Below are 14,353 nucleotides of genomic sequence, written 5' to 3' on the forward strand. Positions count from 1 at the left end.
AGAGAGAGAGAGAGTGTGTGTGTGTGAAGGGAGTGGGAGTTGAGCAAGAGATAAAATGAGGGGTGTGGCTTTAGGGAAGCTCAAATAGAACCTCATATCATGGATGTGGATCTAGCCCAATAGAGTCTAGGTTTGAGTCTGGTTGTGATCCAATGAGCTAGGAGCCATGGGCTCCTAGTCAGCCCATTAGTTGGGGTAACTAGGTCCAAGCCTAGTTGGTCTAACCAAAGAGAGGATAGCTAAAAGGAGAGCCTTGCCACTTGGCTAGGTCTAGCTGCCTCTCGTTGGCTGAGCTGGGTGGCAGCTGCAGTTGTTGTCTTAGTTGCAAAAACCAAAATGCTCTCATAAAGCAATTCTTGGGCAAATGAGTCTTTTAGACTCATTTCTAGCCTTCGCCAAACCCAAAAACTTTTAAAATGTCACTCAAACAATTCTAATAATTTTGGATATGTCCTTCACGCAGTTGACTGAGTTGGGTCAACTCTAGGTTGGACGACTATGTCTTCTGGGATGCAAATGCCCCCATAACATTTTTGAATTGACCACTATATCTCCAAAACTTGTCGGGCACACTCCAGACTCGTTATATTTCGGATTTCAATGAAATAAAACTGTTCTCGAAAAATGCATAAGAATGCAACCAAATACTTGAAAGTCATGACCATTATCTAGATAATACAAAAATTGAGATAAAAATCAAATATTACACAGAAGGTCTGATCTACAAAAGAAAAATATCTAAAAATCTGAAAAGAATATGACATACTCAATAGCTCCATGACTTTAATAGCAACAAATATTAACCCCCATATATATAGGATTTATATTTGCTACAATCGATTGTACATGCAATCGAGTTGGGATCTCATCATGTGAGTTGTTTTGACTAAATATAACTATATGGACATGTTCAACATGCTCTATTTAATAGGAATAAACTCTTAGATCGTGTTTTTTTGTCAAAAATATGTTTTTATGAGTCATGAAAAATTGATGCATTTATGACCACTAGTTTTTGAATCGCCAGGAAAACCTTTATACGGGTCTAATTTCAGTGATTCAAAAGTCGTATATATACTGATTAAGATTTGCTGCAGTTGTTTGTATGTGCAAAATGACTTAGAAATGAGGCGGAACCCACTTGTTTGGTTTTTTCTAACACTAGATGTGATCATGTTTTGCTTAGTGGGAACTGGCCTTCCGGTCATTGTAATCCAACCTGTATTCATGTTTCTTGGGCAATCCAAAAGTTAACGGCTGTTAAGTCATCAATTTTCTCAACCTATAAAAACATGATCCAAGAACCAGTTCCTACTAAATTGAGCATGCTGAACACATCTATGAGATTAGATTGTGTCAAAACAATTCTCATCATGAGATTCAAACTAAATTGTAGGTACAATAGATTATACCAAATATAAACTCCACATATATATATATATATATATATATATATATATATGTGTGTGTGCGCGCGCGCACGTGCGCGTGTGTCCTACAGCTTTTAAATGTGTCTTTTAGCAAATCTAACAGTACGGATGTGATCTCCATGATAAAAACACCTAAGAATTGACTCTTATAACAAATAGTTTCAATGTGCATATAGGAATTTATAATTTATATATCTTCAAAAAATTCAAACCATTGATTTTTAGCATATTATAAAATCCTATATACATATTGAAAAAATTTATTATATGATCTGGTTCTTAGGTTTTTTTCTCCTGGAGATCACATCTGTACGGTTAGATTTTCCTAAAAAACATTTAATGTTGATTTTTAAAAATGGTGCTCCTTTAATTACTCAAAAACATGCTCCGAATTGAATAATTTCGATGAAAAGAATTCAATTTCTTATTATAAAATTTAGATGGAATTTGAGCCATTGATTTTTATTACCTTCAAAAATTTTGTAGACATAAAATTTATGCAATTTTGAACATTCTCTCCACTAAATAAACTGAAGAGATTAAATTAGCTCTGACTTACAAAACTTGCAATATGACTTTGAAAACTAAACCGTCCGCTCATGGTCCACACTCTGAAGGACGAATTACAATATTGGCGCATTTTCAATTTGATGAATGAAAGAATGGGGCCTAGATACCCCAGTTTGATTATCAAAAAGTCCAATTACAATAATGTTTATTTAGTAGGAAACGTGCCTTAGATAATGTGTGCGCGTCATGCAACTGGGTACTTTAAGAACTTCAAAATTCAACGGTTCACAAACATATATACCACAATTCAACTGGGGTAATGTAAAAGTATAATTATAATTCATTTTTCTTCCGTTGTGAGTGATGGCTATTATACTGATATCTAACACGCCCACTAGTGTGGCTGTCACGTTTGCTTGGCGATGCCATCTCCGGCGAAAGACTTGGTGCAATTAATTAGTCCACACCTACCCAAGGTTGAAGATAGAGATGCTTATTCCCTCTATAAATACCAACCCAAAGTGATTAACAAGTGCATATATACTAGGACATTGTTGAACCTCTTACACATCATCTTCATCATTTGGAAGGTATCAGCAATGGCCAAGTTTGAAGGTTTCACAGCAATGTTTGCTTTGTTCTTGGCTTCCACAATGGCCATTCAGTTTGCTTCAGGTAATCATGATTAACTAGAGGGTTATGCCAGACTAATCATGCTTTCTCTTTCATTTGTATTTTATCTAGGGTGTGCTTGTTTCATGTAAACAAATCCAAAATCATGAGATTTAATGTTTAATCATTGTTAGCTACATGATTATGCTTGACTACCAGATTCTGCATTTTTTTCCTCCTTGAGTTCGCACTTATTTGGGGCATATTTAACAGCTTGTTTGTATAATTCAGTGATAGAAACATTGATGCATTTGGCCATTTAATGCCAGACATACTCTTGGAGATGCATTTTTACACTAAAATCATTACATGCATCGCCTACATGACTAATGACTTGTAGAGATAAAGTTGAACCTGGGTTTGGGTAGGCTTCAGTTAAAGTTCCAGTACCTATTAATATTGTGCTTGGGTTCTAGAAAAAAATCACCAGGTTCAAAAACTTCCATATTTCAGCTGGGTTGGCATCCCATTAAGGGAGGTTTGGGTAGGCATCCCATCAAGCTGTAGTCTATTTGAAAGATACTTGAATTTTAGTTTTTCACATGAATTAAGGGAGCAGTTGCTGGTATGAACATGAGCAAGTTCATGAACTCTAATCCTTAGGATGAACAGTCAAGTCCATGAACTTTGTCACATATCAACGTTGATGATATTGCTTGTTGTGCTTGTGAACCAAAATGTTCTGTACTCTGATATCCAAGTATAAAATAAAACGAGCATGTGTACGTTCATCATTCGCAAACTACAGGAGAACTTTTGTGCGAAAACCTGCCTGAAGACGTCTGCGCGTTTGCGATATCATCATCCGGCATGCGGTGCGTGCTTGAGAAGTACATGCATGGCACAGAGGTGAAGCATCAGTGCAGGACATCTCAAGTGAAGGTGGATGGCATGGCCGAGTGGATTGAAACTGATGAATGCATCCAAGCATGTGGGGTGGATCGAAGCTGGGTTGGGATCTCCTCAGACTCATTGTTGGAACTTCAGTTCCTGGATAAGCTCTGCGCTGCTCCTTGCTACGAACGGTGCCCTGACGTGGTGGACCTCTACTTCAACCTTGCTGCAGCTGAAGGTACAAGTCCAATAAATATATCATAAAAAATGCAGTAGTTTATGAAGTGATAAGGTTGTTGACTAATAGAAGATGGAACTTAATTTATAATGATTCATTAACCTTGTCTATATATGTTCCATGAGAGGTTTGATTTGATTTATGATCTCCATGCATATCACAAGTTTAATTTGTTAATGCATATTGGGGTGTGTTGGATGAGCAGGTGTTTTCCTTCCCAAGTTATGCGATGCCATGAAATCAAGCGCTCGACGTGGGATGTCCGAGTTGTTGAGCTCTGGTATCGTTGGGCCTGAATCTGCAGCACCACCATCCTCACCATCCTCCATGCCAGCACCAGAACCTTAGTGGTGGTGTTTATCCTTTTTATACACATAATTTTTGCTTGTTTGTGAGAAATAAATTTGCTTGGTTGCCCTGTGGCGGGAGCGCCTGGTATTTTGGCATTCTTGTTTTGGATATTGAAGCCTGTTCTGACGTGGACGTGACATACCAACGTCATTAAGCAAATACATACTATACGTTCGACTGTCGAAATGCACAAATATGTATTATCTTGTATACGACAAGTTCCAATAAACTACAAGATGATTATTGTATGGAGCATTGTTTTGGGTGCATTTTCATTCAAACAATGTATAATCATGATTATCAGATGTTTTTTTCGATGTATTGTGTTTTTTATGCTTTTGATCTAAAGAATACGACTCCAATATGTTTAGATAAATAGAAAAATCTGATTTTAATATACCATTTTGATTTCATGATACTTCCATTAAGTAAAGCAATTTATACAAACCTCTTTGGGTCCGATTTTTGCTGACCAACGCCGTTTTGCGCTACAAGTAGATCCCTTGAACAGCAGAAACCCGCTATTCCATTTAAAGCGAAACACTGTCCAATAAATGCCTAACTATCTATGTAGTATGAAGTACTAAATTTCATGTTAAACATAACTCTCTCTCTCTCCCTCTTATATATATATATATATATATATATATATATATATATATATATATATATATATATATATATATACACACACGAAAAGCCGTATCATCAAACAGGTTTTGGTCGAACAAGGGTTAGACAAGCAGCCATATGACGCATGTCAAAAAAATCAAGAAAAGACCTTTTAGCGAAGTATTTGACACTTAAAAACTGTAAAAACACAATTTTTTTATGTGACACTGATACCATGCAATCAGCGGCGCAAAAAGTGTCTGATTTGTGTCAGACAATTTACCTGTTTGATGATACAGGTTACTACTCTCTCTCTCTCTCTCTCTCTCTCTCTCTCTCTCTCTCTATATATATATATATATATATATATATATATATATATATATATATATATATATACACACACAGAAAGTGGCACTTTCTGTGCTTGACACAAATGGACATGCGTTGAGTTTCCATCGCGCTCTTGATGGATCAGCACAACAAAGCAGTGGATTAGCGACAACCACATTTCGTCGCTAACCGGCTTAGCGACGACGAGGCGACGGTATGCTTACGTCGCGAATTTTTTGACGCTAACTGGCGACGGAATAAATTCGTCGCCAGGTTCGTCGCTAATTGCGACAGAATAACGAGCAATGTATTCCGTCACCAATCTGCCGGTACTAAACGGTGACCTCGGCTTGGCGACGAATTTACGTCCGTCGCTAAGCCGTCGCTAGATTTATATGCATAGCGACGGATGGTTCCGTCGCAAACACGAAAAAAAAAATAAAAAATTTTATTTGAAAATTAAATACCGAGAATGGTACAATTTATATTTCCTGTACAATTTATATTTTCTGTAAATAAAAAACAAACTACACAAAAAAATCCATATAAAAGGAATCTATAACAATTAAGCGTTCCACCTTAAAATTAACAAGTTTAATTATTTACAATTCAACAATTACATTTAAGAAAAAAAAAATAGAACTTCTTCAACGCAGTTCTCTAATCAACGCCAAGATTTTGTGCGTCTTCTTCTTCATTGCCTTTATCTGTCCCTTCAGCTCCATTACGCTGATTATCGCTAGCAACCTACATAAGAAAAGAACAGTCAGTATTGATAAACAAAATATAATGAAATAAATTACACACTATATGTGATTCAATCATGTGCTTATATGTGTTCTAAGGCAATAAAAAAACTTTATATGTGATTCTATCATGCTCATATGTGCTCTAAGGCAGGCAAAAAACTCTATATATGATTCTATCATGAATTATATGTGTTTTAAGGCATTAAAATTTTTTTATATGTGATTATATCAAGCTCAGATGAGTTTTAAGGCAGCTAGAAAAACTCTATATGTGATTCTACCATGCTTATATGTGTTTTAAGGCAAACAAAAAGTTATATATGTGATTCGATCATGCTCGTATGTGTGCTAAGGCAGTCAAAAAATTGAATATGTGATTATAGCATGCTCATATGTGTTCTAAGGCATGCAGACAAACTCTATATGTGATTCTATCATGCTCATATGTGCTCTAAGGCAGGCAAAGAAAAAAACTTTATATGTGATTCTATCATGAATGATATATGTTCTAAGGCAGTAAAAAAACTCTATATGTGATTTTGGCATGCTCATATGTGTTTTAAGGTAGTCAAAAAACTGAATATGTGATTATAACATGCTCATATGTGTTCTTAGGCAGTCAAAAAACTGAATATGTGATTATAGCATGCTCATATGTGTTCTAAGGCAGTCAAAAAAACTTTATATGTGATTCTATCATGCTTATATGTGCTCTAAGGCAGGCAAAAAACTTTATATGTGATTATAGCATGCTCATATGTGCTCTAAGGCAGGCAAAAACCTGTATATGTGATTCTATCATGCTTATATGTGCTCTAAGGCAGGCAAAAAGTTATATATGTGATTCGATTATGCTCATATTTGTTCTAAGGCAGACAAAAAACTGAATATGTGATTATACCTGAGAGGGACCTGCAATCGAAGATCTCATGTTCAGCACAAGATTGTTGATCTCATCTCGGAGAAAGGGGGCGACGGTGTCATGGAAGTAGTCATTCATTGTGTCCTTAATGATCTGGCGTACATCATCATTGGAAAGAATAGGTTGTTGCTTGGAGCTTATGTCAGCGAAAGAAGTCTGTGAGCCGTAACTGGAAGAAGCAATAACTGGTGATGTGTTCAGATTACTCCCAAACCCGAACACGCGACCTTTTTTGGGTTCATCTGCTACAGTCACCCATGCTGCAGGATCAAATGATGGATATTGAGTAGCGTCATTGCCATATCGCTCTACCATTTGTTGTTCATATGCCTCCTACAAAATAATGTTTAAAGTATGCATTAATAATTAATGATAACATTATGATAACTTGCATATTGCAATGATTATTATTAGAATAAATACATATTGTTGTCGTTCTCACCTTCTCTGATACGAAGACTCCCGTGGTCTTTCATTTATGTGTTTCAACAAACACATCCTTATATGGTACAATGCCTCTTTTTTCTGCTTCCTGCGAAGTTAAAGGACAAAAGATTTAGTTCACAAGTTTGCAACAATACTTATAAAATTAATATTATATATTGATGAGTTACCATTTTCTTCAGGTGGATCCCTAATGTCTTAGATCCACCTGTGTATAGATGGGCTTCGGGCATTTTCGCTATATTTTGTGCAGGTTTCGTAGAGCGATTTTGAAATGCATCTCCCGCTCACTTATCGCACATTTCATCCTAATAATCTCTCCTGATAGTAATAGGGTCATGGCCCTTCCACTGTAGTGGATCATCTATTACGCCAGATGCTTTTTTTGCTGCAGTCTTCATATTGTGCAGCATGTCTGCAAATCGATTGACAGTCACCTTCTGCCACACCTTCCTTGCATCATTTTCTTTCACCGTAGTAGCGAAGCGATTCGAAACCTACAAATATTTTCAGAAAGTTAGTAGACATTACTCAAAAAAATTAAATATGAAACACATTAACTATAAGGAACAACTGTATACCGTGAATGAGGACCATAATCTGTCTAACACCTCCTTTGGGTACTCTTTCCATTGAGCAACCAGTCCTGGTAGATGTTGAAGAAGTGAATTCTTAATCTCCCGTACTACTTCTTATGGCTCAAACCTCGTGCTGCACATGAATTGGTACACAGTAAATATCAATATAAAATATTTATAAGATATGCAATAATTGAAAACGAAATACTTATGGTCGATTATCGATATACACTATTTAAATGAGTTTTCTTGTGCCAGACTGAGAAGACCCAGCTTCCTGTGTTGGCTCATGACTTGTGTGATCAACTGGTGTAGGTGGGTCGTGTACAGGCGAAACATCATCTGTAAAAAAATACGTTAGAAATCTTCAGAATGCGCATTTGAACTAATCAAGCATCCAATTAGTTAAATGATATTCCTATCAAAGGAGCCCCTGAAGATGAAGGTTGGGTCTGGCTACTACTCGATGAGCGACCACTATAACCTCCACGAACCATATTCTAACAAATAACATATGTCATATAATATATTCAAATAATTCATATCAAGTATTACAATACATTCAAGTCATTTGCATCAAGTATTACAATAATTCAAATCATTCGCATCAAGTATTGCAATACATTCAAATGATTCGCAACAAGTATTACAATACATTTAAATCATTCATATCAGGTACTGCAATGCATTCAAGTCATTCACATCAAGCATTGCAATGCATTCAAATTATTCGCATCAAGTATTACAATGCATTCAAATAATTCAAATCATTCACATCAAGTACTGCAATAATTCAAATCATTCGTTGCATAAATTACAATACATTCAAATAATTCAAATCATTCACATCAAGTATTGCAATGCATTCGAATCATTCGTATCAAGTATTACAATACATTCAAATCATTCACATCAAGTATTACAATGCATTCAAATAATTCGTATCAAGTATTGCAATACATTCAAATAAAATTTTTAATCATTCACATCAAGTATTGCAATACAACTCATTCATTCGCATCAAGTATTACAATACATTCAAATAATTCAAATCATTCACATCAAGTATTGCAATGCATTTAAATAGAGGTTTGTATTACAAGATTTTGCTCACTGGCTTGAGAATTCTTCCTCATCACTTGTTTGATTTTCTTCTTCTTCTTCTTTTTTCTCTTCTTCTTCTTCTTCTTCTTCTTCTTCATTGTTTGCCCATCCACTTGGTACATCATTTTGATCACATTTATCTATGAATGTTTCATCGACCAATAGAGATATGACATGCATATCAAGCGCAACATCGTGACCATAAGCGAAGTCGTAGACTTCATCTGATTGATAGTAATCGTTGTCTTCAGCTAACTCATCTTCCTGTAACTGATCATACTTAGGGCATAGTTTGGAATTCACCTTGCAAACTGCCCACCGTTCATTTCTATCTGACTTTTTTATACTCGGATATGAAGTATAATAAACTTGTTGAGCTTGCGAGGCTAATATGAATGGTTCATATGTTCCAAACCTAGATTTATGATTCACCTCCATAATGCCTGAAGCTTTGTCGAGTCTTGTTGCAGTTGGATCAAACCAATGACGCTTGAATAAAGTTACCCTGTTATTTATGCCTAATCTGACCTGTGGGATCCACTGTACTGACACTTGTCGTTGCAAATTCAAGAAAACTGTCAACAACATCCATATATTCATACGATAACTCATTATCCACTATCCTACGATACATCCACTCACGGTTTGCAGTCATTTTCTTTTGATGTTACGAATAATAGCCTAACAAATTAAAAGAGAACAATCAAAATGCTACAATGAAGAAAATATCAAATTTATCATGCAATATATGATGTCATACAATAACAAGAATTTTGATGCATGCATTGATAACTTAATATTTTCATGTGCAAACTATTAATGACACGATACAAGCATTTGAAACATGTTTTCATTATACAATTTCACATAGAAGTCATAATCAAATTGAAAGTAACCACATGCAAGCATGGATACAATTACATCAAACATTGCAATACAACGTAATCATTCATATCAAACAAATGGCAAACATGTGCCTGCAGCAAACACACTTCAATATCTCACTAACTACTAGCATGCCTAGCATGGACTTCATACTCCAAAAATAAGAACACTTCAATATTCATACATTAAAATCATGCTCAGCATGATCTCCGAACTCCAACAAAGCAACCCTAAATATCAACAACTAAGTGAGTGTGTGAACAATAAAGTGCTACATCTAACAAATTAAATAACATGTGATACGCTTGCATCACTTACTCACCACGGGTATTTACCGGATTTGCATTGTTTTCGTCACTTACTTACCACAAGTGGCTGAGCATGAGCTGGTTCCGTTGAAAAATCTGCACAAAAAAACGCTGTTTTAAAATAAAGTCACCACGAAAAAAAAAAAAAAGGTTGTTCCGGCAAGGGGTCGACTCCCCTGTTGTTCCGACAGGGGGTCGACCCCGTTACGGAACATAAGAGGTTGCGTCTTTTACCTGTCTCTGCGCGGTGGGACCGGTGAACGACGAACGACATGAGCGGCGAACGGCGGGAGCAGCGAAAGAAGAAAAGGAAAAGCTGTATGGGATTAGGGTTGTTCTAAACTTAGCGACGGAATTAATTCGTTGCTAAGCCAACGTAAATCAAATTTACGAAACGAGCGACAGACTATATTCTGTCGCCAAGTCCGTCGCTAAGTACCGACATACTAGATTTTGTCGCAAACGTCGTCGCCAAATGGTGTGGCCGTAACGACAAAACAGTATGTCACAAAATCCGTCGCTAAGTAGGGACGGACTATATTCCGTCGCTATTTTCATAAGCTTCATTAATTATAGCGACGGATGTTTGTCGCTCGTTAATCCGTCGCTGACTAGCGACGGAATATTTTCGTCGCTAAAGTTCGTCGCTAACAACGTATTTTCTTGTAGTGGATGCTCAATGTGTGCCCTGTGTATAAAGAGCATTTACCAGTGCTTCAAATGTGTTGCTAAATGTTAAAACAACTTTAGCAGTACTTACAAGTGCCGCTAAAGGCCCTTTGCCTTTAGCGTACGTGGGATGCACACACATCATTCATCACGTGCGAGTCCACTCGCGTCTCACCAAGTGAGTGGTATATATATAGTCACTAGAATATGAGAATTAAAAATATGGACATTTCTAACACTTTTTTCGCAAATTCAACCATGTGGATGTGCTTGTCATGGTTAATTTGGTAGGAATCAACCATTGGATTGTGTATTTTTTATGAAAAAAATGTGATTTTTGAATGCTTTAATATATATGAAGATTGTAAGCAATTATTTTAAAGCCTTAAAAAATCTCATTTATGCATCAAAATTGGATGATTCTGTTATGGTCTAAATTTTAAAAAATTGTTCAATTCATGATCCAGGATCCAAACACATGTTGTTGTGACATTGCTCATCTCTAAGAAAAAAAGTCAATGGACACATGTCCACTCCAGAGTGAAGGAGAAAGAAGGCAAGTGGAGTCCATGGAAGCATGAGAAAGTCAAGTTAGTGGGGCCCATAGAGGGCCAACTTGAAAAGTAAAAAAGAAAGAAAACAAGGGGGGATGTCCCACTCTCTTTTCCTTATTTTCCTACTTTCCAAATTAGTGTCTAGGGTCCAGCAAGGTATTATTTTCTATTTTTAATTTGGGTCAAGTTAGAATCCGGTTAGGGAGTGACTCCAGTCAATCCCATTTATCTCCCTTTCTAGTGTCACGCCTTGAGTATTTACCAAGCATTTTTTTTTAACCTTGGTAAAATACTTCTTTAGATTTATTCAAAACATAAAAGTCAATTTAAAGGTTCTTTCTAAACCATATCACAAACCAGGATCACTAATGAGAGTGGGTTCCAACACTTAAAAAAAAATCCCAAAAGTTTCCCCTAAAAGGAAGTCCCAAAATTCTTTTGTCAAAGTCTACGAGCCTCTGGTGTCCATTGCACCCTATTTTGCCTTCGCTTTAGTTCATGTAAAATAGAATAAATATGAGGGTGAAACACAACTTGTCTTTGTACGATCACACCACTCACAAAATCACCGAGTAAGTATGATTCAAATCAAAAGTTCATTTTCTAAAATCTCAAGGTTTTAGAAAATGAAGAGTCAACCCTTCAAGTAACTCACACTCAAGAGAAGAAACTCAAATGATCGACCTGCCCCATATCGGGGTCAACTCGCAGACCAAAGAACACACAAAGAAAGAATTCAAGAGAAGTTGACCTTGATAAACCAGGGCTCAACTCTAGACTGAAGCTTATATATTTAAATCAACAAGGAAGAGTCAACCCTACAATCCCAGGAGTCGACCCTCAAAACATCTCATACATACCACAGAAGAAGAGTCGACTCTCCTAATACAGGGGTCGACCCTCAGCCCAACAGATTCACTAATGAAACACAAAAGAGTCGACTTGTCAATCTGACGGGTCGACTCTTAGCTCATCTGAACTACTAACTAAACAAGGAGGGGTCGACTAACCAACTTAGGGGTCGACCCTCAACTCAGTTGCACCATAATTGACATATAGAGGAGTCGACCTACCCAACTTAAGGGTCAATCCTCAGTACAACTGAACCACTAATTGAAACAAACAAGGGGTCGTGTAACTCCCCAAAAATGCAGCCACTTTTTTTCAAACAACTTATGATGAAAGGACTTTATTTCTAAATCAAATCACAGTGAAATTAAGAACATAAAGTTTGAATAGAGACTTTGGGCGGGTTGTAGGTAAATTGAACTAGCTCATGAGTGACATTGATTCTTATATTGAACATTGGGTTCAGGTCAACCATAACTATGGATCTATTATTACAAATTTGAATCAGAATTAATAAATCATTCATAAGTTGAATTAACAAGTCATCAATAATAAACTGACTAATTAACGGTATCAATGTTAAAAAAAATAGGATAAACAAAATGATATCCCCCAGGACTATGAATAGGTCAATGGCCAACAACATCCCGCCATGCATCAGTACGCTATTTTGTATCTATGTAAAAATATTGGGTTTCGACTCATTTCAAATTTGAGTAAGGTAAGACTAACAAAGAATGCATATACAGTCTCACATACAAGATATATGCATTTGTTAACATTACACTTAAACAATCAACAAGCAGTTCATTAAGTCATTCATAATATCATATTGAAAGTAATCAAAGTAGTTTACACATGTTACAATCTACATGTAACATAATGTAGCATTTGCAAACTTACATGCAAGTCCATGGCATACACTAATTCGAAGCATGAACAAGACCTTTAATTTGTTTCTCATATTAAAGCATGTATTCACACATGTTCAACAATCAAAATTGTGCAAGTTTAAGGCTTTTGTTTCTCTTTCAAGTAACCAACCTGTTGGGACTGCAGGCCCTAGCAATAAATAAAGTCACATGGGAGTTTATTATGATATGTATTTTAAATAATCCATGTTACTATTATGTGATTCACCCTAAGTGACTATGGTCGGGAGAAGATTTGCTCTTGGTATGATTGAATAACTAGGTTGTACAACCTATGACCACTTCAGTTTCCTAGAACATACCACCATAGATTCATTTAAGATAGTTCCGGTCCACTAACTCTGAGGATTGGGGACAATGAGATGCCCATGGCTCTTATGGTTATAATTATGTTCCACGGAGTTTATATCCCTTGCCGTCTCCCGGTAAGAAATGGGAAAATGGGTTTTGGAAGTGGTTAATTTAAAGTTTAGTGCATTTAAACACAAGTGCCTAATCACATGACACCAAAAGAGAAGGTGTATTAACACAAGTACCTTTGTTCAGTATTATGCCACTGGTATGAGCCAAACCACCTACTCTTTGGTAGATTTATGTAAGCTCACAAACAATAACCCATTTTTGGTGCCCTGGTACCTTTAAACCAGATGTTCATTGTACCTTCTTTAAGGTAAACCTCCCTTTAGGTCATTATTCATGTTATATGCATGTGTTTATTTCAATATCTTGGTGCATTTGGCACTCATTGCTTGTAGCAAGAGCATTCATATGTTCATGAATCTTTAATACATCTTATAGCACAAAAACATGCAACACAACACTATTTATAATTTGTGCATGCTGACATTACATGGGTTCCACAAAACAGTCAATACATGTATATTCATCTCTCCTATGTCTTACACCACCATAATAGCATGTATTCAATTTATGATGCATTCATTCACTCATACTATGTGCGATTTCATCCTGCAAGTCAAAATGAAACATATTCATTCACATGCATTCATGCTATGTCATAAAAAATCATGCAATGCTTGTACTTTAACAATCTAACATGCTAGAAAACTATGTATAGCTTCAAGGCCCGTATTAGTCTTGCACGCTATACCAAAATATGTCAATAACATGTCTAGTCTAGGGTTGAAACCGTTTCATGACCTTAGGATCCATTTTTGGTACTCAAACACACATACAAGCAAGTGTTCCTACTTTTGAAACTGCATGGACAGATTTTGCCTGTTTTGCAAACCCTGCAGTAAATCAGATAGAATAAATTTGAATAAAATAAAAATTTATTATATATCCCAATATGTTAGTTAAATATAGAATCAAACTTCATAACAAAATCATTAAAAATGAATTTATAGTAAATTGGA

General features: G+C 36.1%; 1 protein-coding gene across 1 annotated transcript; it reads left to right on the plus strand.

Moving 5' to 3' along the window:
- The first annotated feature begins 2,488 nt into the window (after window positions 1-2,488).
- LOC149845063 (uncharacterized) lies at window positions 2,489-4,352 on the plus strand. Its single transcript, XM_089997446.1, has 3 exons — window positions 2,489-2,615; window positions 3,361-3,684; window positions 3,890-4,352. Exons 1-3 carry the CDS (start codon window positions 2,540-2,542, stop codon window positions 4,030-4,032), a joined length of 543 nt encoding a protein of 180 aa, XP_089853572.1. The 5' UTR covers window positions 2,489-2,539; the 3' UTR covers window positions 4,033-4,352.
- The last annotated feature ends 10,001 nt before the right edge of the window (window positions 4,353-14,353 follow it).

This window comes from Nuphar pumila, chromosome 2 (assembly GCF_984573655.1).
Source record: "Nuphar pumila chromosome 2, dmNupPumi1.hap1.1, whole genome shotgun sequence".
NCBI classification, from domain to species: Eukaryota; Viridiplantae; Streptophyta; class Magnoliopsida; order Nymphaeales; family Nymphaeaceae; genus Nuphar; species Nuphar pumila.

Excerpts from the sequence above, each read along its gene's own strand:
- LOC149845063 (XM_089997446.1), top strand. The coding sequence starts at position 2,540 with ATGGCCAAGTTTGAAGGTTTCACAGCAATGTTTGCTTTGTTCTTGGCT. Across the intron at positions 2,616-3,360 it reads GGCCATTCAGTTTGCTTCAG|GAGAACTTTTGTGCGAAAAC; the intron begins GTAATCATGATT and ends CGCAAACTACAG. Across the intron at positions 3,685-3,889 it reads CAACCTTGCTGCAGCTGAAG|GTGTTTTCCTTCCCAAGTTA; the intron begins GTACAAGTCCAA and ends TTGGATGAGCAG.